The sequence below is a fragment of the Convolutriloba macropyga genome, chromosome 1 (genome assembly GCF_964194025.1).
Source record: "Convolutriloba macropyga chromosome 1, txConMacr16.3, whole genome shotgun sequence".
In the NCBI taxonomy this organism is placed as follows: domain Eukaryota; kingdom Metazoa; phylum Xenacoelomorpha; order Acoela; family Convolutidae; genus Convolutriloba; species Convolutriloba macropyga.
Genome location: NC_134468.1, coordinates 18,441,842 through 18,469,382, shown reverse-complemented (window position 1 = coordinate 18,469,382; position 27,541 = coordinate 18,441,842). Strand labels below are relative to the sequence as shown.

General features: G+C 36.8%; 1 protein-coding gene across 2 annotated transcripts; it reads left to right on the top strand.

Moving 5' to 3' along the window:
• The first annotated feature begins 6,520 nt into the window (after window positions 1-6,520).
• On the top strand, window positions 6,521-26,624 carry LOC142346450 (transmembrane protein 179-like). 2 transcript variants are annotated; one of them, XM_075398866.1, is made up of 6 exons: window positions 6,522-6,806; window positions 6,991-7,027; window positions 20,922-21,121; window positions 21,448-21,591; window positions 21,927-22,014; window positions 26,209-26,624. In XM_075398866.1, the coding sequence occupies exons 3-6, from the start codon at window positions 20,943-20,945 to the stop codon at window positions 26,338-26,340; spliced, it is 543 nt and encodes a 180-aa protein (XP_075254981.1). In that variant the 5' UTR covers window positions 6,522-6,806; window positions 6,991-7,027; window positions 20,922-20,942; the 3' UTR covers window positions 26,341-26,624. The 2 variants fall into 2 exon arrangements, with proteins under 2 accessions (XP_075254980.1, XP_075254981.1); XM_075398865.1 differs by lacking the exon at window positions 6,991-7,027 and having other exon boundaries at window positions 6,521-6,806.
• The last annotated feature ends 917 nt before the right edge of the window (window positions 26,625-27,541 follow it).

The window sequence follows — 27,541 nt, the reverse complement described above, 5'->3', positions numbered from 1 at the left end:
TGGTTTCTTCTGCCAAAAGCAACTTTCTCAAATGGTATGTGTGAGAGAATTCAACTGTTACAAACTCGCTGTTACGGTTATCCTTTTAGGGAAACACGCTTTGAGAAAGCTGCTAAGCATTTCAGCCATATTTTTTAGTGTTTCTGCTGTCAGTGTCTGCCACTGTAGATTTGAAGGTAGATCCCTATTTTGTCTAACAGATTTTAGATATTTCTGTACGTCACGAAACCTGCGACCTCCAAAAATTTTCTCTTCAAAGTCAGCTTGGTCTAATAGTAGTTTCTGCTTTATTGACTTTTCTAGACGTTTGAGTGTTAGTAGCCGAGCTAGTGTCTTTCTTCTGAAAATGCGCGTTTCATTGCCTGGCAGCAATTGATCATGTGGGACACTGCTTCAGATGTCCACGGAGTCAAATTTTGACGGTATTTTGTTTTTCTGGGTGCCCATTTCATAAAAATTTCAGAAAACCAAATGTATTAACTGGCACGTCGACATTGCTGTAGCAGAACCGTGAGAGGAGATTTTGAAATGTTTCTTTCTCAATTTCTTCCCAATTCAATTTTGACAACAAAGAGACAGAGAAGTCACCTTTTTTCAGAAGCTCTGGTTCGCGCTTTAACCGACATGCTGCTGCTGCTGCTGCTGCTGTTGTTGTTGTTGTTGTTGTTGTTGTTGTTGTTGTTGGGGATTTTATTTACAGAGGGGATTTCTCCCCATCAAAACAGTTATAGAAAATTAGTCCACGTCTCTCTGCAGTGTTGACAGTCACAACAGATCTGCCACGTGCAGACGTTTTCTGGTTTGTACCGCACCATGATATCATTCAACATTTGCTTTAGAATTTTGTGTTTTACGCCGTGTTGATTTCCGAAGTCAATGCTATGATGAAGTCTGTTGGCTATCCTTTGGGTGCGAAAGAAGAAGTCGCCGCGAGATTTTTCGAGTCGTTTTTTAGTTAAGTCAAAGTAATCGTCTCTTCTCATTGATCTGTTTCCAGGCAGCACCGGCTGTTTTGTATTTGTCGGTTTGCAGTCACATTCAGCTTGGTTTTTATAGCAATGTGATCAGATAACAAGTTACCGCATGCTTGGTAACCATTAGTTACTGGAACATCTTGATGGCAACTCATGATCAGTTCATTGTTATTACACAGCACTACGTCCAGACTGTATAGCTCTTTGTTGACGAGGAGTTATTGAAAATTAAGCTCAATTAGCTTGTCCACGGATGTCCACGGAGTCAAATTTTGACGGTATTTTTTTTTTCTGGGTGCCCATTTCTGAAAAAGTTCAGAAAACCAAATGTATTAACTGGCACGTCGACATTGCTGTAGCAGAACCGTGAGAGGAGATTTTGAAATATTTCTTTCTCAATTTCTTCCCAATTCAATTTTGACAACAAAAAGACAGAGAAGTCACCTTTTTTCAGAAGCTCTGGTTCGCGCTGTAACCGACCTGCTGCTGCTGCTGACGTCTCTATGCAGTGTTGACAGTCACAACAGATCTGCCACGTGCAGACGTTTTCTGGTTTGTACCGCATCATGATATCATTCAACATTTGCTTTAGAATTTTGTGTTTTACGCCGTGTTGATTTCCGAAGTCAATGCTATGATGAAGTCTGTTGGCTATCCTTTGGGTGCGAAAGAAGAAGTCGCCGCGAGATTCTTCGAGTCCTTTTAAATTAAGTCAAAGTAATCGTCTCTTCTCATTGATCTGTTTCCAGGCAGCACCGGCTGTTTTGTATTTGTCGGTTTGCAGTCACATTCAGCTTGGTTTTTATAGCAATGTGATCAGATAGCAAGTTAACGCATGCTTGGTAACCATTAGTTACTGGAACATCTTGATGGCAACTCATGATCAGTTCATTGTTATTACACAGCACTACGTCCAGACTGTATAGCTCTTTGTTGACGAGGAGTTTTTCAAAATTTAAGCTCAATTAGCTTGTCAAGAACTTGGTTTTCATAATGGTTATGGGAAAGATAGCTGGGGCAGTCTACTGATCTTAGATTGATATCTCCGACAATTACGCCATCGGGTTGGCGCAAGGTTTCCTCGGCAGTTAAGGATTTGAATATGCTAATTGAGCCCTCCAGCGATAAGGGCTTTCCTGTGGAGGGTTAAAAACACAACAGAAATCGAAACCACGTTTGCTTGCCTTATAACCACGTACTTGTACCTCGACAATAACACCTTCTGTCAAAAAACCGGCAATCGTTAACTGATTACATTTCAATTTCTCAGACTCCTTTGCAGCTATCAAAGCTCCACCGTGACAACGTCTCCCCTTGTTTAATACACGATCTCCACGAAATACAGTGATTTTCACCAAACACAGACTGTTGCTGAGAGCCTCAGCCGTTAAGGAAGTTTCAGTCAAACAGATAAAAGTATAATCGGTAGAACTTTGATTGTTTGAGACTCATTCTCCACTCATAATTAAGTATAATTCATGCATTAAAATTAAGAAGAGAGAGTTTTGTATGTTGCCATCTCAGCCATGCTGATGTCGGTTGTTCATAACAAACTGGCAACCACTCGTCTCCCATTCTCTGCTGGAGTTCTCGATAACGAATTTGCAAACTCTTCGTGTGAGTTCCGGCGTCAATCATTTCTCGTCGATTCTTCAGGGCAGCATTTTCCGTGACCCTCTCCTCAGTCGATAGCACAGGATCAATAAACTCTTTTTTGGGATAAACATTCAGTTTTTGGGATAAACTTTCAATTTTGGGTTAAACTTTGATGTTTGACGCTTTCAAAAATAATGTTCGACCAGACTCAGGTCTCTAGATATCACGTTTTCCGTCTAATAGTATGCCTGTTATTTTGCAACTGACGTTAAACAAGTCAACAACCTTCCTAATATTGGCAAGTTCAAACATTTCTTTCTCCAGTGGGTCGTTTGACACGGGCTCCGGAACTCCGCGAATTCCACTTGCTTTTGATGGAGAAAAATTCAATGGCGACTTTCCTTTCCCAGCACTTCGCGCAAAGGTTTTCTCGATGTCTTTGACAGTGCTAGTCAGGTGGAAGAGTTCTTCATTTTGTCTCCCCCTTATTGTTTTTTCCAGGATCGTATCGACGGACTCGCGAAGGTCTTCATCGGTCTTTTTGACATTGTAAAATTCCGCTTTGATCTGTGACAAGGTTTGGATGGCGATCAACTTTAGCACAAAATCTTTCGTGTTCGTCGCCACGCAATGATTGTAAAACAAAAGCCAATTTTTTGATTGTGGCTTTTGCGGTTTCTAATAGGCCGGAACTTTTTTCTTTACTAAGGCTGGAGCATTACTTTATCGAAAGATGTGCTGTTAAAGACGTGATCTTCCTCCGCTACACCTTTTGCAATGATGGCATAGTAATGAATGGGCGAAAGACATTCTATTTTTCTACGTTTCCTCAATCAGGCGTAATAATTAAACCACACCGTTAAGTAAAGGTAGAAAAATAAGACAAGGAGGATGAATATTTACCTTGGCTAGCTGTTTGACTGTTTTCTGCACTATTTGCGTTTCCTCAGCGGTGGTCATAGGCTAGTGGATGCTGTATATCCCTTCGGAGAGTCCGTCTGAGGTTTATTTCGGCGATGTTTTTTGACATATTCTTTCAAGTGCTTTTTTCTCTTTGGAAAGCTGCTTCAGATGCTTTTCTTGTGATACGACAATTTTGAGAATATTTTTTAATAACTGAACGATGGATGAACTGATTCTTGACAAAATTCGGATTTTTCTTTTTCTTTTCGTTATCAGCCTTGTTCGGAAGTTTAAGACTTTTACCACAGTTCTTTCAGGACTCGAGAAAATGTTAGCTGCACCAAACCGTCGAAAGTAAAGAATGGCAGCTGTCCTTTGTCTGAGTTGGGTCAAAATGCGGCACAAATAGTTGGCGGGGTAGGGACAATAGCCGATGGATCGATGAGAAATTGTATTACCTATCGCTTCGTGCTAAATTGTCAAACTGCGCTGTTTCGCTAAAACGCTTTGAAATAGTAGATTCTGCAGCACCTTTCTGTTTTCAGCGTATGGGTTCAGTGACAGACCACGTAGACTAAAGGATTGATGAGACATTCGGAACGCAGGCTGTAGTCTTCACGTTTAAATGTTTTGTCAAGAGAACTGGCTCCCGCAATGAAGTACATCCAGAGAAATTGGAATAAGAATATTTCCTCCTCTAAGATCCCTCTAGTGAAGGCTAACCAGTTCTCACATGCCATAAACCATGCATTATCATATCAAATCTATTTAATAAGTTGACCCATATGTATTGCCTGGGAGTCATGAGCTTCTGTGGCACGTTGTACTTATCAATTGTTCGCCAATCAAAGGCGCAGGAGGTCCCACGACATTTGCTTACATGCTGATCTAATGGCGAGATTATTTTTTGATGCTCTGTCAACCGCGTGGTTATATCTCTGCACGTTTGTCCGACAAATTTGGAATTGCATCCTCTACAATTTCTTTCGTATAACTCATGCGTTTTTAGAAGCTGATAAAACTGGAATTTAATGATGGTAAGCAGCTTTTTTTGTGGCCTGTTGTGTAGATCACTCTAATTTCTGTCTTTGCAGCTTTTTCAAGTTGACTGGTTAATTGGCCTCTGTATTGTAGAAAAAGTGTGGACAGCTCCTTCCGGTTTAGCTTAACTTTCGACTTGCTTTCCGCTGTATTGTTTACGGTCTCTTTATTGTCTCTTAATATTTTTGCAATTGTCTGATTTGAAATGCCTGGCGACCAATTTTCCGGATTTTGAATTTTCCGATATATGTTTTGTTAAGTTTAGGGGCTCAATCAAACTATTGCCAGTTGCCTGTAGATCGGAAAAACCTATGGATAGTACCCTCTACGACATTTTTTTTAATGCTGGAGTTGGCGCAGCTACGGAAGTTCAGAATTTTTGTCTGTTGGCTTTTAGTACCACTTACAAGAGACTTCTCTGTTCTATTTAGACTGCCGTATCGAGGGAACAGTATACTTCTAATGTAATCACTCAGAACTCTCTACGATGAATATATCCAGCTGCCAAAATTGACTGAACAAATGAACTTATAGTTCCTCCACTAAGGGGGGTGTGTGGGGTCGGATAAATTACAGTTTAAAACTTCCCTTCATTGTGCACTTCAAATGTGTACCTCATCTCACTCAACCCTAAACGGTCAACTCCTTAGGAAATACCAAATACGGTATAAGGGTAAAAATAAGGTGTGTCGGAACAAAAATCGATTAAATTGATCGATTTCAATTTTGGATCTTTTCCGTTTGTGTCGCTCTAGCTCAGTGTGCGAATATTTTTTACATCCCCACCGCAGACGCACGTGCCCTATTTTTACTATGGTTTACTGTTTAATGTCACGTGCTCTGTAACTGAAGGGGGATATAAACGGAAAAAGTCCAAAATTATAATCAATTTAAAAATATTTAGCTAAAAGGTGATGGCCCTAAAATTAATTGTTTCAGCTTTCCGAAAAAATTAATTGAAATTGTTTTTATAGCTGCGAAGCTGTAAGCTGAGCGAAGCTATATTGCGGTGCTCTTGGTTTTTTACAATTCAAAGAATTTTTACAATTCAAAGAATTTGAATTGTATTGGGGCGCTGTCTTTTTTTTTGAAGATCTGTTCACACATTTTCATGATTTTTGAAGTCAAATTGGAGTAGTGATTTTGGTCACGCCGAAACAGGAAGTGCAGCGAAAAAGCGAGTGGTTTTGTGGCGTGAAATTTTTTCGCTCTAAATTTAAAGTAGTGAGAAAACGGTGTTTGAGCAAAAATTCGCTTTCTCGCTAGGGGTTTTTTGTTCACATGCGGCAATTTCACTTTGATTTTTACTGTTTTTTCGATTTTTTGGATCGGATTTTTTTTCTAAATGGTTTTGCCGAACCATTAATAGTCCGTTCTAGGTTTAGTTTTCTGTTTAGTCAATAAAAATTTGAGTTTACGTCAGGACTTGTCCTGCTATGTTTTTTTGTTTCGTCGTCTGACGCTCTTTTTTCGTTGTACATTTATTCACACAGCAAAGCTGAAAGTCAAATTTTAGGAATGACTTCTTGCTGTCACTAACGGCATTTGCGCGCGTGACGTCATTTCTCACTCGCTTTAGCAAAAGTTTTTAGGTTATTTGTGTGATTAGATTTTGATCATAAATGACTTACCTCACTCATTAAAATGACTTTTGCACTTTAAAACTTAAGTTGAGTTTGAATTTGTTTAAGGTCAAAGGAACTAATTTGTACAGTAAAGGTCCCTATTAAGAGGCTTCTGCGGAATGAATTTTAACAAGCTATTAGTTTATTGCTGAATCTTTTTTACCTAGTTGTTTGAGCGGCGTCGATTTTTTTTCAATTTAGATCTGTAGCTGTTTCCATCTCTATTATATGGCACGCAGGTCTATTCTTTCGCAGCTATTCCGGCAATCTACCGGCTATGTTTTTGTCAATCCGGGGAACGTTTTAGTGTATTCTAGTATTTTTTTTAGAACTAATTGAAAATGGATCACTAATTAAGCCTGTTTTGGGGAAAATGCCTCCTGCACTCTGAGATGTTCATACTTAATTCATTGTTGAGCCTTTGTGTGAAACATGAAAGTGATGCTTCAGACCAATATGTATATAATCGAGTAGATAATCCATAGCACAGTGAGTTGCCACCAGACAACTATTTTAATTAATACGGCTAGTTAATTGAATTGTGGCTGAAGAAGTGTTGGCGATGGGCTACAATAAGGATCACGTGTTCATGGGAATGCAGGCTGTGCTGTACATGGCTTGTGCTACTGCTGCATTCTGTGCCCTAATACCTCTTGGAGTAGTCAAGGTAAACATCCGATTCACAGTCGTAATTAGTTTTTGCAGCTTTGCTGGAGTATTTGAGGAACACTTTGTTGCTGTTGTTGGTAATTTTTTAACTGAGGAGTTGCATAATTGAAATTTAACCGTCCGATTGCTTGCATATATCATTAAACCAGTTACTAAGTTTTAACTGAAGTTAATCATTTCAGTGAGTGTATTGGTGATGGGTTTCTATCGAAAACGAAGGTAAGGAGATTGTATGTGCATGTTGTTGATCATCATTTGCGTTGTGATGTGCTTAACTGACCTGATTGGTTGTCTTGTAGAATTGGGATGCTGTTTCAAATTAACTTCCTTTTGCTTTGAGCATTGCACTAAATCTATTTATCATGCTTAATATTCTAATGAAATTTAGTGTTTGATGTTTGAAGCTCTAGCCAGGATTACTAAGCTCTAAATTGGGAGTAAATCTGCCATCAGAATTCTTCAAGCATAGTTTTAATCCCTCTTCATCGCAAGTGTTTTTCTATAGATTCGCAAGTTTTCTGTTTTGCTCCAAGAGCAAAGTTTGCTTCTGCTTTTGCTGTTAATCAGTATTATGTTTAATTTCTATCATAAATTTATGCTTGAGAAGCTGAAAAATTATCGCTGCATCCCCGTTGCTACCCTAAGCAAAAATATATTTTTTTAGCCGTACAGCGATAGCTGGGGCTATTATTGGCCTTCTCTTGGTTTTTTATTTCGACGTCAAGATTTTTGTTACAACCATATGACGTCACAACCAATTCAAATCTCCTCTTTGTTCATTCGTTCATGCAATTTCAACTGAATTGTGTGCGTGACGTCATTTTTCACTCTCACTGGAGCGAGTTTTTTTGTTCACATGAAACTTTTGGTCACACGAGACTTATCTCACTCTGAGAAATGACTTCCTCATTCTAAAATTGACTTTTTAAATTTTAATTCAAAGAGAAGTTATGTCACTCTATTTGAAGATTATTTGAAAGCAGCTAATAGAAGCAGCAATATACAGATTAATAGTCAAAATATATAATCTCAACATTTAATGATAACTTTCTTTTGACTCTTAGTATCATTTTGGGATTGCAGATCCGCAAAGCTATTGCGGCTATTTTCTGTTAATCTGCCAGCTATGTTTAACCAGTTCTGACGATATATTTTGATCGAAGTAATATTTAACGCTGGAAAAATAAAACTGAATTGAAGGGATTTTTATCTCCAATTCTTGCAGTTGTTTGGTCTCTTATACTTCGCAGAAAGGCTTCACAATGCAAAAATTTGGACCTAATGCTTGCAATAACTTTTTATAATGAGGGAACTATATTCCAGCCCTTTTTTGTATCTGTAGCCAAAATTGAAATCTTTTTAAGCCTTCTATATATAGTGGAACCAATTGAAAGTACTTTATATAGTGGTACCAAAGATTCATACTACAACTTGTTAATTGTTTACTGTGAAAATGGACTGGATTTCATTGTCCAGACTCTAATCATAGACGTTATCCCTTGAGACGCCTTCTATCTTCACCTTTTCTTCCCCATCTAACCCAATTGCAGAAAAAATTATGACAAAAACTGTGTTACTAGTAAGAAAGCTATCATCGCAAGTGCAATGAAATACATCTACGTGTCATGCAATGCTTATATCCATCTCAAGTCGAGCTGTACATGGCTATCACACGTCGCAGTCAACGGCATCAAAGAGCTGGGACAGCTTGCAATGCTACTCTGCAACAATTGTGTGAGCAAAAACGAACGTGATTCCTACATAATATGCCGTGGACCATCGAGATGAACGAAAAGATTGAAGCCGAAACCCAGGAGATAAAAGGGGAGATAACAGAAAAAAATGGAAAGTCGTCTGACGAACTGTGTGGACAAAAAGGTAGATAACACCATCAAACATGTGCGAGAAAGTAGACAAAAGCTATGCGGAGATAAGTCGTTCAGCCGAAAGACGTAACGATCACCCCATCAGGGGTGACGGACAACAAATAATGAACTCGATCGCAACGTCCGGAAAAGCATTCGCATACAAGGAGTCAAAGGAGACCTCGAGAAAACGATAACCGAAATTTTCGGCCTCACTGCCGAAGCAGTGAACTAAGTACTAGAAGTAATGGTTGTCCCGTCCCAGATAAAGGAATTGAGAAGATCCTATGACGGTTGAAATACAGGAAATGGTCTATCAAATTTGACTAGGTTTTCTAAACATTCTCCATAAATGCACGAAGTTTAGTCAGTCTCGAACGCAGAATGAAGTTCACAGACGCTATAACCCTGACTGATTACAATATAAATTGCGTGAGCGAGACCTGGTTGAATGTAAATATCGAAACATTGGAATTTCTACTGGACAACTACCTAATTTAGCGCACTGACTGGACACAAAAGAGCGATATAAACTCATATGACGTGTTCTCATTGCTGTTTAAAACACCATCAACTCCGAATTAATGAAGTTCGATCAACCCGACTGCTCAGTGACATGTAAACTCGAAATCAACCAACAAGTGATAATCATTTGTGCATTTTACAACTCGCCGAAAGGAAGCAAATACAGATAAACGACGGAAGACTTCAGGAAACTGTTCGTGGCATTGCCGAAGAACAAGACAACCCTCATATGTGTTGACCTAAACTTTCTAGAAACTAATTGGAACAGCTTTGCAAGTGAAGACAATGACGAACAGACTCTCATTGACGTGTTTGACAATGCAGCATATCAACAAGAGGTAGATTTCTCTACTCGCTCGGTCAACACCTTGGATGTAAGTTTCTTTAAAAACCACACTTTTTGCCAGCCCTGACAAAGAATTTACGAAAATCTTTAACTGCTCAAACCACAAAGCCATCAAGATTCTACTGGAGTGTTCGAACCTCGAAGAAAAGCCAATGCTAGAAAACTTCAGAAGCTTCGGCAGAGCTGGTTATGCACAATTGAATGAAGTCCTTGAAGAGGTTGACTTTAATCCCATTTGCCACACAAACATCAACAAAATGTGCGAAGAGCTGTAAAACTTCTTTAGCTCCCGGATCGACTCCTTGACATCCCCCGACGAACACGACATCAACAATCACTACCAACCTGGATTACTCCCAACACGTCAAATCTCAAAAAAACTCAAAACAAAGAAAAGACTTCTTCAGATGAAACCAACAAGCTACCGAAAAACAGCTGTTGCGAAACTGCAGAACATAGTAACGGAATCTGCTGAGCTCGAGAAGACACACTCAGGACAATGTGATGTCCACAAGAGACACGAATGTGACATTTAAACATTTGACAAGTTTGAACAAATCATTCAGCCTCCCCAAAGTACTCATCAAAAACGGACAATCAGCATCGACCAAAGTGGAAAAGGTCAACATATTGAACTCATATTGAAGTTTGTCCAATCTGTGTACTCACTCAAAGAAAACTTTGAAGTAGACGAGATACAGCCGAAGAGCCCAATGTTCAAGGTCTAAAGGAATGAAATCTATCACATCTTGGTAGAATTTGATAGGCCCTAATGGCTGCCCTTCCGTCTTCTTTCAGAAGACGACCAACAGAACGAGCCTATTTCTGCACAAAATCACGGTTACCTCGGGGATCTTTACTTGGTTCGCTTCTTTTCTGCATCTTGATATGCTGGATGTACTTCATTTAGTGAGCCCTTCCTTTTCGCAGACGATCTGAAGATGCTGGCAATAGCTAAGACCAGAGCCCTGGTCCAAGATAATATCGACTCGGCTGGGGTCATTGTAAACAATATGGAATTGGCGAAAGACAAATGCTCAACTCTGATAGTACGAGGACATGAATCCATTCTAAATCTCGCAGACCATAAATTGCAGCCCGCCTCCGAAGTGAAAGATCTGGGAATTATGGTAAGCAACCAACTAAGCTGGACAGCGCGCATAAAGGACCGTCTCAAGAAGGCAAATTAAGTCCTCTATAGCATGAGACGAAATGTATCGTACAAAGTGAAGACCTTTGTAAAGCTGAGACTATGCAAATCTCTCGTACTACCGGTGCTACCATACGGATTGAATGGTCTGAGCCCCTCGAAAGTAGATCTGATTAACTTGGAGAAATTCCAGAGGGAGTCTTATCAAGTGGACCGCGGAACTCATGTAATTGTCAGCTCAGGCTTTTGATTCTCTTGCCTCTACCCATGTATCGGCAAATGAATAACCTGTTGACATTGGTGAGCGAGGAAAATGAACACGCTGACCTACCAGAAATCAATGAAATGCGAGGACGAATGACAGAACTTTTCAATCTGAGGAAAACGAGAACTGAGAAAATGAGAGAAAATTATATCTTCAAAAATTTGCGAATAGCGAACAGAATTGATAATGCAAAGTTAATGGTGAAATAAGTCGGTGAAAGGTTCAATGAACTGAATAGCTGCACTTGGCAACTCTGATGCGATTGCCAAAGGTGTAAAAACACCTGGAGGAAATTTTAAGAAAGCTCAAGGGATGACGTCACATTGACGACAGTAGAAAATTTACAGCAACAAAGCTCATTAAGTAGAATTTGAATAAAAAGAAATAAAAATTGTTCTCCCCAATCTTTGGCCAGATCAACACCACCGTTTAACCACCAAAATCTTGTTTAACCACCAAAATCATGTTTTTCGAGAAACGGGTATTTAGCAAAGGTCCGTCAAAATTCATATAGGAGTCTTTTGAGTTTGAAAAAGTTTTAGGTATAGATTTTGAGATATTTTTTGTCGATGCCAGCCTTAACAGAAAATTTATGGTGAATTGTGGACTTGTGAATTCTGAAGTTTTTTTTGTATTTTTTGTTCTATGCCGATGACACTTGAAACCTGCAAATGGGCTATTAGCTTGAGTTTAGCTACAGTGTTTTTGCAGAAATGTAAACCAAAAACTATTAAAGAATTTTGACATATTTCGGGGTTTTTGAGAATTGCTTGAGAATTTTTGACTTTCCTCTGTTTGATCCTAAGAGCTCAAGCAGATTTCTCTGAGTTGTCTTATTTTACTTTGTCCTTTAGCATGGATTTTGGTAGCTTAACTGCAAGAACAGCAAAAATTTTCCCATATTTTCCTCTTTTTTGACAATTTGTTCTGCTCTGGACGTTGGAAAACGTATTGAGAACGAAAACTTTGTCAAAGCATCTTTTCTCTCATTGTTTGCAAAGAATTTCGATTAAAGACAATTAGAGTGCGGATATGACATCATTTTTGCAGTAAATCAAATTAAGTTTTCGAGAACTTTCAAAACAGTTGAAATTGCTTAGTCTTCAAAATAGGTTTTAAATTTTTTGGAAAAAAAATTGAATGAGAACGGAACGGGTTTTGTAACAAGAAACAAATGATTAGGTGCAGCAGTGAATGATTATATTGGTATCAATTTTAGGTGGAATTAGTTTAAAAGTTATAACAAGCAAATGATGGTTTCTTACCGAAAAGAACTTTGCAAGGGGTAAATTTCTGATAGATTGAAAAACAACAAGAATGTCTGCCTAGTAGAGTTTTGAATCAAAACTTAGCAAGGAATATTAAAGATTAACTCGTATGTTATTATTGTCACAGTTTTCACTCATTCATTTTTAAATTTGATTCCATCGTTTACGGTTGTATCACTGCTCGATTGGTACCCCTCAGGAAAATATTGTTATTAACCAATTCTGGTTGTATATTTTGATCGACGTAATATTTAACGCTAGCAAAATGCACCTAAATTGAAGAGATTTTTCTCTCCAATTCTTGCGGTTGTTTGATCTCTTATATTTCACAATGAACAGTAAACCAAAGTGAAACGGGTACCAATAAATATTCACATTTAGCTTTGGAAAACATTGAACCTTCTCAGAAATAAAACAAAGAAGCATAATTTTTTTAAAAAAAAAAGATATTAAGGACCAAATTTTCATTAATTTTGATTGAATTAATAGTTTAAATGCAATAAGTATACTGAATTGATCAAGAACAAAACCAACTTTAAGCAGTGAGAGACATTTAAGCTCCCAATAGTTTTGAACAATTCATCTTAAACGAAAATGTGGTACGAAAGAGGTCTAAGTTCAACCAACTTTGAAAAAGAAGCGCTCTAAAAGGACGAATAAAATGTTCTCATTTGATTTCGCAGTAACATGCTTAGTGGTAAAAAATGGTAAAGGAAAATGAGAATAATATATAATGCGTAACCAATTTAGGCAAAAATTTTGAGCAATTTGACCAAAAATTTAAATCTGATTAAATTTGGTTCGATAATTGAAAATTGCCTGCAATGCGTTTCAAACAAATATAGCAGAACATGGTTCTAATTTCAGTAAGTAGTGTAAAATTAGCTCAAAAGACTCAAAAAGCTAGAATAGACCATTGTTTGTTATGACATTCTTTCAAATGGTTTTTTGCTGCTCTTTCCTGATCGCAACTTTGGCAGGAATGGGGTAACTTCCTTTTCTGTTTTTTTTTTCGTGGACTGTGTTAAAACGATCATTGCATCGCACAAATTAGAACGAGCTATCTTGTTAAATGAATTGACATGTGAACCTTATCTACATTTATATACAGATGGGTTGCTGGAATACGGAAGAGTTCTGACAGTATAGTAATAAAAAATGTTGTTAATTTCTTCCAAAACACATAAGAAAAAATGCAAATGGTAAAGAGGCAATGTGCAGTTAAGAATATATCGTTACGTAAAATGGAAAAGAACCATTAAATTAGTTAAAGAACTTGACCTAAAATAGAAACTAAAATCGAATTCTTTCAATGAATTCGATTTTATTGAAAGGTTATTTATATTTACAATATAAATATACTCAACAGTTAACACTGACAAATTGTTGTGCTGCAATTGCTGGACAACAAAATCGGTTCACCGCTATTATTCCAATACACAAAAAATCAGACGTGTGCTGAATGAGTGTGAGTGATGCATAAATCTGCGATAAGCATGTGGATGTTAAGTTTCAATATGCTGTCTTCAAGTTCTCTATTCGAATTTGGAGCGGAATTTTAGTATGAAGTGCCGAAAGCTGAAAGTCGACTTAAATTTAATTGAATTCGGTGAACGAGTTTTAATTTTTTGCTTCTGGGAACAGAAAATTAGAGAGAATACCAATTGTGGAAAGTACGAAAGTATTTGCTTCAGTGCGAAAGCCGTACCCAGAGCAAGTGATTTCTTTAATTAGAGAAGACTGTCATATAGCACTCAAAAGATTCATCACTGGTTATCACCAATTGATTATTTTAACGCTTTACTACGCCTCCGGAGTTAACTTTTTTCTAAAACTACAGCATATTAGGAATTTATGCGCTCGATTGATATTACATTACTCTCCAACGACCCCCTACAAACCAGTATTTGAGAAAACTTCACTGGCTGCCTGTAAGCAAAAGAGTTTTAAAATTTTTTTTGATCGACTATCATCTTCACCATCCTTCGAAAACTCTTGTGTATCTGTTGGAGCATTTTGAACTGTTCTGGTACTGAACAATTTTTTTGTCAAGTCAGTTTTCAAGTTTATGCATGTGAGAAGAAATTGTCCTTTGCAGAACCAAATGAGTGGAACAAATTATCTTTTGAGTGGAAATCTCATTGTGAACCTGGCTTCAGAATAAAACTAAAAACATCTATTTTAATTTTCTGGGCTATTGAGTTTATACGTAATGCCTTTGAAATTCCGGTTGGGAGTTCCGCTACGACTCAGTAAGGAAATGCCCCTATTGTAAGTCTGGAGTTTTGGCCATTTTTGGGGATCATGCCGTTTCATGTCATGGTGGCGGCGGTATCATATTTCTAGTCATGGTAGAGTAAGAGACAATAATGGCAGCTTGTACGTCAGCCAATCTTTCTCCTATTTGCGAACATCTTCTACCAGAGATGAGGAGATGTGTATTTGCCCAGTTTTATAGCAGTACAACCCGCAGCTTTAGACGTCACCATTGCGTCCCCTCTGTCAGCCAGTATTGTATCAGATGCGACGAGGACGTGTGGTTATGCTCTAAGCCTAGCTGAAGATAAAAATTGAGCAATATTGTTAGAGATGCAACTGGATGGACATACACTTAATGCCATTGGCATTAGAAACTTATGGTGGGCTATCTGAGTTAACGAGAACATTGAAAAGAGCGTACAGGTTTACCGATATCATTCAATCGGCTCACTCAGGTGGTTTCAATAAGCGCCCTGAGTGGTATAGCCACAATGCTGATTGCTAGGGAAGCACGATTGTCAACCACAAATTACAAGTGGACTGTCACATGTCGCGTTCATTTATGAATAAAGCTGCGTCGATCAATTGGATTGCTTAAACCTTAATTTTTTGTCTCGCCCAATGAACGGTGAGACTGCGTATGCTTGGTTTAAATTGTCAAATGTTGTCACCCAATATGAGGGGATAGCTTTTATTATACAATTGCGAACAATAAGGCGAGAAATAGCGAATTGGATGTAGTACGCGAATAACAAAGCTGTTGTGATTGGTTACCTGAATTAATTCAATAATATATTCAAACAATGACTCTTTGTCAATTGTTTATTTTTGGTTTAAACCATGCTTTGGTTGGAAGAACCAGGGTTATTTCATCAAACTGGAACTTAAAATAACTAGTCAGGTAAAGCAACTGCATCGCCTAATCGACCTCTTTTGACTTTTGGAAATGCTTGACATTGTCTTTCATTTTACCTAATAGAAAAATAGTCAAACTCGGCAGCCAAAAATTTAGCTAACGACAGTAAGAAGGCTAGCAATCCGCTGATGACATGGTCATGTTCACGAAAAAAGAAATGTTTAATAGAGACGACAAAATCGTTGGTGTTAGAACTTAAAACAGCGGCGGATTCTCGGATAACCTGTCAAAAAACTTCGCCGATGAAAGCTCTACATGCCAACAATCAGATTCCATAAATCGATTTAGTTCTGGAGCTATTCGATCAGTTAGATCGCCCCTGCTCTTCTTAATGAAAATATTGATCTGCGTTTCTGAAGAAATTGTTTGCGCTAGTGAAAATAGCCTGGCCGGTAAAAATTTGGGACGGTGTGAAATTTGATCTTTAGCCTGTGAAGCCCCAGAGAAAGGCATCTTTGTAAAATTGTAAAGGTTCCTTATTCAGATGATTCAGACGCTCACTTTACAGTTGATTCAGACGCTCACTTTACAGTTGATTCAGACGCTCACTTTACAGTTGATTCAGACGCTCACTTTACAGTTGATTCAGACGCTCACTTTACAGTTGATTCAGACGCTCACTTTACAGTTGATTCAGACGCTCACTTTACAGTTGATTCAAACGCTCACTTTACAGTTGATTCAGACGCTCACTTTACAGTTGATTCAGACGCTCACTTTACAGTTGATTCAAACAGTTGACCTTTAAATGCTCTTTTTTTGAATACACAAAATCGTTTCGTGCACATTGAATTGAACAAATTCTCTCAGTTTCCTTTACATAAAACATTTCTTGTGAAGATTAAAGCAATGAATATAGATAGCAGCTGTCAAGTTCCCAACCTGCTAACTCTTGATGAATGGAAACAGCTAAATAAAGATACTTCCTACAAACTTTATGTTGATTTGTCTAATAAATTACATCGAAAAGATTTATTTATTGAACAAGTGTTAACGGGACTCAAAACGAAAATTGATGCTCATCCCTGCCTTGGAGGAGAACAAGGCAACAACTCTGAGAAACAGTCAGCATCATCCCCCAATGGTTTTGGTTTGTTCCAGGAACAGGTCAGAGATTTCAAAAAAAATGATTTCACGACTTTGCAGGAGAATTGTGTTTTGGGTAGTAGCATAATAGCAAAGCTGTATGATGATGCAAGTATTCCACTGGACGTTGCAATTCATGCATACCGGGGTTCCACGACGCTTGAAAAATTAAAAGTTGTTGACAAGTATGAATCAAAAAAACTAAAAACCCTAATTTTGCAGGATGGGACTAATAGCGTTTCAAAATCTTCCAAAAATGGTAAAGATTTGTTTGCGGACTATCAAAAACTGGTTGATAAATGCATGGAAAAATTTACTCCCGATTCAATGGTGCTGTGTGAAATTCCTCCTTTTAGGGAGATACCTATAAACAGTGATAAAAATGAAAAAATTGCAGTCTTTAATGATTTGCTAAATACTTATGGGAATGTTGATAATGCAATTGTAGTGCTTAAGCTAAATGATATTATTCGAAGTGTTTCAACATACAATCCACGCATCACACATTTCAACCAATTGTACCATGACAATGTGCATTTAGATTATAAGTTGGGAATACCATTCCTGAAAAACATACTGCTGGGATACCTATTAAAAACCTCAAATGGGGTTATTGACTTTAGTAAAGTAACATCTAACGCATCTTATAAAATGCAAAATAAATTCTCTAATTATCAGCAACGCTACTTTTCACAGCCTCCAAACAACAACCTATCATTTAATCGCTATCATCCATATTAACTGTTGTCAAACCTTGACTTTTAGATGAAATAAATGGAAACATTTTGATAGTTTGTTTGATTCATTAGGCACGAGCGGTTTGACATCAATAACTGAGTATAATGTTGAAAGCTGTAATTCTGATAAATTTATGTTATTATTTTTTGACGAGACAAACAGTGGTTTTAAACTTTCCCACGCCACTGAGCCTCACTTACAATTCTAAATTAAAAAAACTTGATTTGTGTTTGATAAAAGTTGACCTGCTGAAAGTTTTCGGCTTTGTATGTTTTTTCTCATCTGGGCTCTTTTTCCTTCTATATGTTCACATACTTATGTTAATTCACGGGGATGTTGAAAGAAACCCAGGGCCTTTGGAAACCTTAAATAGTATACACACAAAATGTAAAAAATGGCCCATGCAGCTGAAAATTGTGCATGCTAACTGTCAAAGTATCCAGAAAAAACAGCTACAGTTGAAGAGTTTACTCAATGACATCGGTCCAAATTGTATTTACGGTTTAACAGAAACCTGGTTGACCAGTATTGATAGTAATAGTTTTTATAACCCTAATCCCTATCAGTTTGATATCCACAGATGTGATCGACAGGATAAAAAAGGAGGAGGATTGTTATTATTAGTACCCAAATTTTGCAATTCGAAAATCAGGAAAGACCTTAACAACATGTCCAAAATTTTTGAAAGTTTATGGGTTGAATGCAAATTATCCTCTCACAAAAGTATCTTGATTAATATTTCTTACAATCCAAATAAACAATTTTGTTCACAGTTTTTGGATGAATTGGCTTTATGCATCGATAAGGCTTCCACTGAAAATAAATCAATATGCCTAATAGGAGATTACAACATTAATTACTTGAACAACAAAGAAAAACAGAAACTGGATACAATTATTCTACCTTACGACTTGCACTTGATGAATTCAAGAACTGCAACCAGGCACCAGAACGGTAGCTGCAGTTTATTAGATTATATCATAACTGATAATGGGCTGAGAGGGAAATACTATTATGTATTCGACTCTCCTATCAAAAGCGATCATCTTGCACAAATTCTATTCACTGATTTCACGCTGACTCAAAAACAAAAACCACTCAGGAAACTGATATTTGATAAGCGTAATTATGATCCCCACAAATTCAGAAATTCTTTAAATTACATTAACTGGAGCCTCATCTATGAATCTAATGATATCGAAGAAATGTTCTCACGTTTTGAAAGTCTGATTGCAAATGTAATCAGATTACATGCACCAATCAGAAAAATTTTTATACGGAACAACAAACCTAATTTTTCACTTGCAGATAAGTTTGTCTCAAACGCAACAAAATGCCTCAATAAAAAGAGGAACGAATTTCTACTATCAGAAAATTTTGATAATTTCCTAAAACTAAAAGATCTGACGAGTAAAGAGTATCTGAAAGATTATGAACGCTTCCAAACACAATTGATTGAGTCTGCTAACAGCTCCAGGAAACAATGGAATCTGATCAACGAAGTCAGAAATAAATCTAGAACAGGAACTAAAATTCTCTCTTTGAAAAACTGCTTTGAGGATGTAATAACCGACAGCAAAAAAATAGCGAATTTGCTTAACTATAAATTTAGTAAACTTGGTGAATTTCTTTTAAATAAACCAACCATTAAACAAAACTTTCAGCAGATCAACCCTAATTTGTTCTCGTTTCGTTTCTTTACCACATTTGAGTGTCGTAAAGCTCTCAACAACCTCAATAAAAACAAACCATTGGGTCCTTCAACTATTCCGGCTTGGGCATTAAAAGATGGTGCTCATATTTTAGCAGAGCCGTTATGTTTTCTCTTCAACGGATTTCTTAAACAAAACAAATTTCCTTCTCTACTGAAATTGGCAAATATTACACCTATCCACAAAAAAGGAGACACTGAAAACCCGCTGAATTATAGGCCTATTTCTATAACGCCTGCTTTGTCAAAAGTTCTTGAGATTTTAATCAAAGATCAAATAGAGGAACACCTATCAAAATACAACCTCCTATCCAAAACACAGTTTGGATTCAGGAAAAAATTTTCAACAATTGATGCTCTTGTATATCTGACAGAAACTGTAAGACAGAAACTTGATGAAAAAAAAGTGGTCACTGCGGCGTTTTTAGATTTGTCAAAAGCTTTTGATTCAATCGACCACTCAGTTTTACTAGAAAAACTTAAACACCTTGGTTTCTCTTCTTCGGCTATCCTTTTCATTAAGAGTTACCTCACTAACCGACATCAAAGAGTAGTGATACCAGAAGCTGAATCTGACTGGCTGGAGGTTAGGCAAAGAGTTCCACAAGGCACAGTTTTAGGACCACTCCTATTCAACCTATATGTAAATGATCTACCAAATTTCATCAACTGCAGTTTAATCCAATACGCTGATGATGCAGTTGTTTATACTTTCGGCAAAAAAATTACTGATTGCAAGCTGCATTTTGAGAAATCAATTTCTTCGCTTGTTGACTATTTTTCATACCATTCTTTAAAACTGAATTCAGAAAAAACTGAGTTCATTGTCTTTGGCACTTCTTCCGCAGCAGAGTCTATTAAAGTTGACAACCATATAATAAAAGAAGTTGAGAATGTGAAATATCTCGGAGTAATTTTGGACAAAAAATTGATGTACCAACAACAAGTTAAACAAATACTCAGCAAGATGGCGCAAGGAATAAAAACACTTTACGTCCTGAGAAACGTAGTACCATACCATTTGCGCAAAATCCTACTGAATTCTCTTGTTATTAGTCATCTCCAGTACTCAGCTGTTTTGCTTTCGTCAATTTCAAAAAATCTTCTGACAACCTTAGAAAAGCAACTCAATTGGGCAGTTAAAGCTTGTTATGTTCAACGATTTAACAGTTCATCACTTAGTATCAAACTAGATAACTATATACTGCCAATTAAACAACTACTTGAATACAGAACAGCAATGTATGTCAATCAACTCTTGACATTTAAGAAGCCTGCCTTCCGAAGAATAACAGGACTTAGCTTGCCAACCTATAAGTTCTACAGACATTCAAGGACGAAAACTATTTTTCTTGAAGAGAGGTCAAAAACATCATGGTTGGACAAAAGTATTATCCGAAAAGGCTTATCAATTAATAATTGTCTTGAAAAATACTTAAAAGGGAATGAATCAAATAGGCGGGTTAAAAAAGTCTTCAAGAACTACTTTTTCCAACAATTTCAGAAGGACCCAATGGGAAACATTGTCGGCAATGTTTCTTGGAAAGCTTTTAAATTTAAATAACGCTTCATTTTTGAGTTTGTATAATTTGTTTCTTCTACCTGGAGAAGAAAATCTTTTACCTGTTATTTATTACTTATGTTATATCTTTACGCTGCCATTTGTGTTATGTTTAGGCTCCTTGACCTATTTATACTCATTTGGAAATTCAGTGTTTTTTTTTTTTGTTATCAAAACAACTTGATTACTGATCCGGCGTTTCATGTGCCTTCTTTTTTCATATACTTGTAATCATCGAAAGAATCACGTTTTGCATGTCCTTGTAACATATTTTCTGTACCTCTTCTTTGTGTTTGTGACCATGAAACTTAAATTGCCTATAGGGCGTAGGAGCACGGATCCCGATTGTTTTCAGCCCTGAGTTTTAACTAAATGAGACTTCAAAACAATCAGAAGTAGGTTTAGTTTGCATATTAATTACAGGGGAGCTTCCACCAACATTGTATGCTGTTTGCGGAGGTGCACATGGATGAGCATGGTGCTCTACAAGTGGTAGATTGGGGCAGGGACTCATCTTGTGCCTACATCTGTTGGATTAATGCCATCCTCCTAATCATGGGCGTGTTCTACGGCTCTTACTTGTTGGCTATGTGTTGCACTGGACGAGAGGCATTCGGAATTGAGTAGGCAATGCTAATAACTGTTTCAATTAATTCGGCTATTTATCAAAATTGTGCGTAAATAAATGTAACTAAATTATAAAAGTTGTAGACTGTTTAATCCTTAATTGAAAATTTTTTCTTATCTACTGAAACTTATCTAGCGAAATTTTGTGTTGTTTCAGTTGTTAATTGGAGCACAATAGCTGATGCCTTCCTTGTATTGAATAGAAGTTTTGTCGTTTTGCTTTTTTGTCACTTAAACTTACCGGCCTCACTTACTAAGAATTACCTGCAATTCTGCCAAATAAATTTGATGCAATTACGTGTAGTTGTGCTGATTGTTGTAGAGCTACGTGTTGTTCGCCCTTCCCCATCCAGATCGTGTTACATGTAGTGATGACGTTTCTCTCATTCTTCGCGGCCTGTCTTGCCTCTGCAGGGCTTCGGAATCTTTGTTCGACAATCAGAAGTCAAAGTGATGGACACTATATGTGAGTGTTGCCTATCATAATGGCGCTTTTGCATCTATAGATGTTGATTTCGTCACTTTTTTTCCTATTTAGAAGATCAATAAAATAGCAGACGCTGAATAAGTTTGACGTTAATCTCTCTCATTTTCCGTTGCTGTCTTGAACTTTGAAATAACTAAACCAACATTTTTGGTTATCCGAATCATTAAGCTTGTTAATGGTTCCGTAGCGCTAAAACTGTTCGACAAATAGACCACAAATTTATTCGAAAATTATTACAAATTTTGCCCTGTGGTGAATGACAGCAAGTTAGCGTAGCTCTGTAGAAATTTTAATGTGATCTACACTTTGTTCAGATGTGGGAACATGTATGACGTGGTGTGGGCTGATCCCTTCATACACGACACACATGGAGAGTTCTTCACTTTTCTGCACACAACCAAGGCAAGAAGAAATTGACACGAAAGTACCCCGAATCAGTGCATAATGAAGAACTACATTTTTCTGAAGCTTAGTTTGCGAGAGCAAAGAACTATAAGTTGAAAATAAGTTGTTTAATCGCCGCACAGCGATAGCTGGGGCTATTATTGGCCTTCTCTTGGTTTTTAACAATTCAAAGAATTTGAATTGTGTTGGGGCGGTGTCTTTTTTAAGATCTGTTCACACATTTTTGATGATTTTGATCACGCCGAAACAGGAGGTGGAGCGAAAAAGCGAGTGGTTTTTCGGCTTGAAATTTTTTGCTCTAATATTAAAGTAGAGGGAAAAAAAGTTATTTGAATAAAAATTCGTTTTCTCGCTTGTTTTCTGTTCACATGCGGCAATTTGACTTGATTTTTACTGTGTTTTTTTCCGATTTTTTGATCGGATTTTTTCTAAATTGTTTTCACAATCAGTTTATAATCCATTCTAGGTCTAGTTTATGTTTAGTAAATAAAGGTTCTTTGAATTTTGTCAGGACTTGTCCTGCTATGTTTTTTTATTCCGTCGTCAAGATGTATGTTACGACCATTTGACGTCACAATTTCGTCAAATCTTCTTTTTTAATAGCCGCCCTCATCTTCTCAGCCGGCTATTATAGCGCTCCTATTTTTTTTTTACTTCGTCGAATAAAAAAATGTTTCGCTTTACCTCATTTTGCCGCCTTTTCAACATTTTGCGTGAAATCTTTTTGACTTCTCTAGGCTAGTTTCTCTCTTCTCTCATTCTGCTAAAAGTGATTTTGAACATCAGTTGCTCAGCAAAGCAATTCAAAATGAACAGGGTCAGTATAAAAAATTGAAGTCAGAAGTAGAAACGGGATAAACCCATAAAGCCCAATTTTAGATGCCCGCTAATTGAACGTCGTTCCTATAAGTCTTAGTTACCATCCCTAATGCTTATTAGTATTGATAGTAGCCCCTGTAGCCTCTCTCTAAAACAGAAGTATGTTCAACCACGAAATGCCATCAAAATAAATCGGACTTAAAAAAATGTTTTTGCACAAAAATCTTTTTTTCAATATCTTCTGTTATTTCAATCCCAATCATGCTTATTGGAATCAACGGCGGCTATTTTCCGGCAATCTGCCGGGTATGTTTGTTCATTCATTCATGCAATCTCAACTGAATTGTGTGCATGACGTCATTTTTCACTAGTTGTGAAGCAAGTTTTTTTTGTTCATTCGCGTTTTTAAGTTGTTGGTCACACATGACTTACCTCACTCTCAAAAATGACTTCCTTACTCTGAAATTGACTTTTCTGTACTTTAATTCAAAGAGATAAGGTCAACTGAACGTGTGTCACTCTAATTAAGGTTATTTGAGAGCACCTAAGAGAAACAGCAATAAGTAAAATAGATTCAATCAAAATATAATATCTCAGATTTTACAAAGAAAATTTTTCGTGTTTTTACCATCTTTTTGAGAGTGCTGACGTCCGAAGCTATTGTGGCTATTTTCTGGCGATCTACCAGTTTTTGTTAGCTGCAAAGCGATTGGTTTGGCTGTTATTGGTCTTGTCATTATTTCGACTCGGTGGTCTTAAGGTCTTTTCAACCGAAAGTAGTGTCTTAAGACAGAGTTTTGACCTAAAAGCGAAAGTGAGTAAGATTGCCCTGTGAACTAGTTTTTACTGTGTGAGAAAAGTTTTCTGTTCATGTGCTCCCTTTAATGAATGACTTTTTGACTTTTAATGGTTTTTTGAAAGGAAAATGCATTGAGCCAACCGTTTTAGCAGCGTTTCTTCAATTTTTCTAATTTCTAGCCCTTCACAGTTGATGAAAAAGTGTTTCTAGAGCACAATAATGCGGTTTAAGAGTAAAATAGGCTTATATAATTTTTTAAAATCTATTCTTTGCTTTATCCAATAAATTCCTCATTTTTGCAGCTTTAAGTTGACTTTATGTAATCAGTGTTTATGGTAACGAACCTGTTTTAACTCATGCGTTCCATTTAATTGCTCTCAAACGAAATTTGTTGCATTTATATTAGTCTCGTGGTCTTTTTAATGCGATTTTGTGTCTGACTCTTAAACTTTTCGTCCTCAAAAAAGGCATAATCAGGTTAAGTTTCTAATTATGCGGTTCACCAATATTGTTTTGAGGAGGCAATTTCATGTTGTAAAGGGTGGTTCTTAATCTTAAAAGTTTGACAGTCATTAGCATTAGGTTCGGCAAATTGATCAAAAACTCGTATCTTAATTGTAGTTTCGAAACATTTTTTCAATACTTTTAGCAGACGATTTCAGATACTACTAATTTAAAAACTGTTTTCATCGTTTTTTAACAAAATTGTCTCAATGAATTTGATGGGTTTACAAGGCTTGTAGCAAATTCTAAATACATCTTAAGTTTTTTTGTGTTTTAAAAATTCTAAATTTGTCGTTATGCAATTTTTTGTGTTCAATTCTTTTTTTGCTATTTGCATCTTTGTTTTCCTGGAAAAACATTTCTGTACATTATTTCTTATTCTCTTCGCTGTTCCTTCATGCGTTGGAATTTTTGTCCTTTCTTGCTTTAATCTAAATAGTTGGCTTAATGATGTTGATTTATGTAAATATGTGTGCAGTTCTTATAATTTAATGAATGAAATATTAGGAAATGATTAACATTTACTTTCGGAATGATTGCTTGTGACCCTTTTTTTGTTTTCAAATAACTATTTTGGGGCTACAGTCTGTCCTTTCAGTCGTTTCCTGATATAAACAAATTTTGCAAGACAACTTATTTTCAAAAGATTTTCGCTACGATAACGAACTATCTCCAAAAACTTTTGAGATGCCGTGCATCCAAAACCGAGAAATAGTTTTTCTGTTGTTTTGTTTCAATAGCAGTTTTGTATTTAAAAGTTTGATTTTCTTTTCGTTTTCATGAAATTCTACTATCTCTAAGATCTTTTACACGCAGTTTTCTTTGTGTTATTCGAATAGTGAGTATCAGGGATCTGAGCGTCAGGGCCAGTCATCTCTACCGTCGTTAGTCCGGTTATCTTTCTCACGTTTGTCGGTTACTGTGCATATTGAAAATTTTACGTTTTCTTCATTTTTATAGGAAAATATGATTCGAATAATGCAATGATTTGGGGTTTCGGAAGTTTTTTCAGCAAAATCTTAAGGAAATTTTTGTTCGTAAAGCTTTACTTCTATTTGTCTTTTTGTTAGGCTGTCTGAACGTGTAATTGTTTATTTTTCTTGATTTGGTGATTACAATGGTAGGTTTCTTCTCCCATGCAAGTATTTAATTTTCAAGTACCTCATTGAACAATTGGTCACGCAGATGCCTTTTCTCGGCAAACACAGGTATGGCTTTGTGGCTTTGGATTCAATAGATTTTTCTTTTGACTCTCAATTTCTGTTTTGATAGGTGGTTTTCGGTGGGTCGGCGTTTTGAGTCACTTTCAGGATTCTTCAGGCTGTTTTCTATTTCGTCGTCAATATTTTTGTTAAGATTTGTCAACATTTGACGTCAGCATCACTTCAATTCTGCCTTTTGTTCTTTCACTCATGCAATTTTGATTGAATCGCGTACATGATGCCATTTTTCACTGTTAGTAGTGTGATTTTTTTGCTCGTTCCCATAATTAAGTTATTTACATTTGACCTGCTCATTCTCAAACTATCCGAACTATCAAAATGAGTTGTCCTTACTTCAATTTAAGATTTGGCCAACTGCTTGTGTGTTGCTCCAATTGAAGGTTATTTGAGAGCAATCATTAGAGGAAGAAGCAAGTTATGAAGATGTGGACTAAAATAGCATCTCAGCAATTAAAAGAAGAGAAAATTTTTGTGGTCTGTTTTTTAATAGCCGCAAAGCGATAGCTGAGGCTATTATTGCCCTTCTTTTGGTTGTTTTTTTTTATTTCGTCTTCAAGATTTTTGTTACGACCATATGATTATTGGTCAATTGACCAATAATCATTTTGTTCATTCTGGTTGTTGTTTTTGGTCACATGTGACTTACCTCACTCTCAAAAATGACTTCGGTTTTTCTCTTCATTAAACTGCAGTTCTACAAAGCTATCGCCTCTATTTTCCGACAATTTGAGAGCGTTGTTTTCGAATGTGTTGCACTTTGGTAATAGTGTGACCAGTTGAAAAATAGTAGAAATTGAGAACTTCTCGGCTATCTATTCTTATGCTGTTCATCATCCTTTGTTTTAGACATCATGCTGGTTTGTGTTCTCTACGGTGCTACTTAACCTCTTCGTCTTCATGGCCAGGTGGTACTGCGAGAAACTCAACAACGCAGTCCAGGAGCACCAGCCAATCATTGACTCTTCCTCCACCCTCTAAAATTACAAATATAACACTTCTAAATCAGACAAAATACCTTGTAGCATAAAGAGGGGCTACCTTTTGTAACGAAGGCTTTTGTATATTGACAAGCTCAAACTCTTATGTAAACTTGTGCAATATCACTTGCAGCGAATCTCAGGTCTGGGGTCTTAGTTTTATCTTAGAAATTACTAGTCCGACAATCTAATCAATCTTCAAAGTGCAATTATTTTATTGTCCAAGTGTAATGATGTTCTCTTCTGTACTAACTGCTTCGAAAGAATAAAGTTGCCTTTTACGGGCGTTTTCTATACGTTAGAGTTTTACTTAAGCACTTCGATAAAACTCGCCGTATCAACAAGCTCTATTAAAACTTAATAAGTTTGAAAGGCTGGTTTTTGACATCAGGCAAAATAATAGGAAGTCCTTGAAAAGCATTTTTCTGCTTTGGTTGCAATAATAGCAATTGTATTATGATGCTTACTGATTCGAAGCATATTTTTGATGTGGTTGTAGAAGTTTTCATCTAATTACATCTAATTATGAGCTGGAACTGTTGCAAAACTTTTCGAAGTTTATCATGAGTTGTTGGTACTTAACAGGTTAACTATTCAAGCTACTAGAGTTCCAATTAACACACAGAAAAGGAACACTGAACTCATATTTTTGGCTCTCGTTTTTTGAACTCCAGTTTTTTATTGTTCTTGTTGGTACGCTAAAGATGGTTATATATGAACTAATTTTTCATTCCTACTGGAGCTCTAGAAGATCCTGGAGCGCAAATCTTTAATCATTACGCCGCCAATATTACACTTCTCTTGGGTAAGTTTACTTGACATTTTCAAAAGTTTTCACCGCTCGATGGTTTTGAGATTAGAGGTATGTATCTGTGTAGACAATATTTTCCGATAAGAAAGCCAGCTCAACTTCGCTAAAATTTTTTGATCTACGTTATTATGATTCACCCCCACCGTCACTGTTGTCCACTGCAGCTTTCTGTCCACGGTTGCACGATCTAATGTCCACCAGCCGTATCTCAACAAGTTTTCCGCTATTTCGAAATTATTGATTTGAGAAGTTATCAATAGCCGCCCTCATCTCAGCCGGCTATCATAGCGCTCCTATTTTTTTTTACAATTCAAAGAATTTTCACAATTCAAAGAATTTGAATTGTATTGGGGCGCTGTCTTTTTTTAAGATCTTCGCGCATTTGCATATT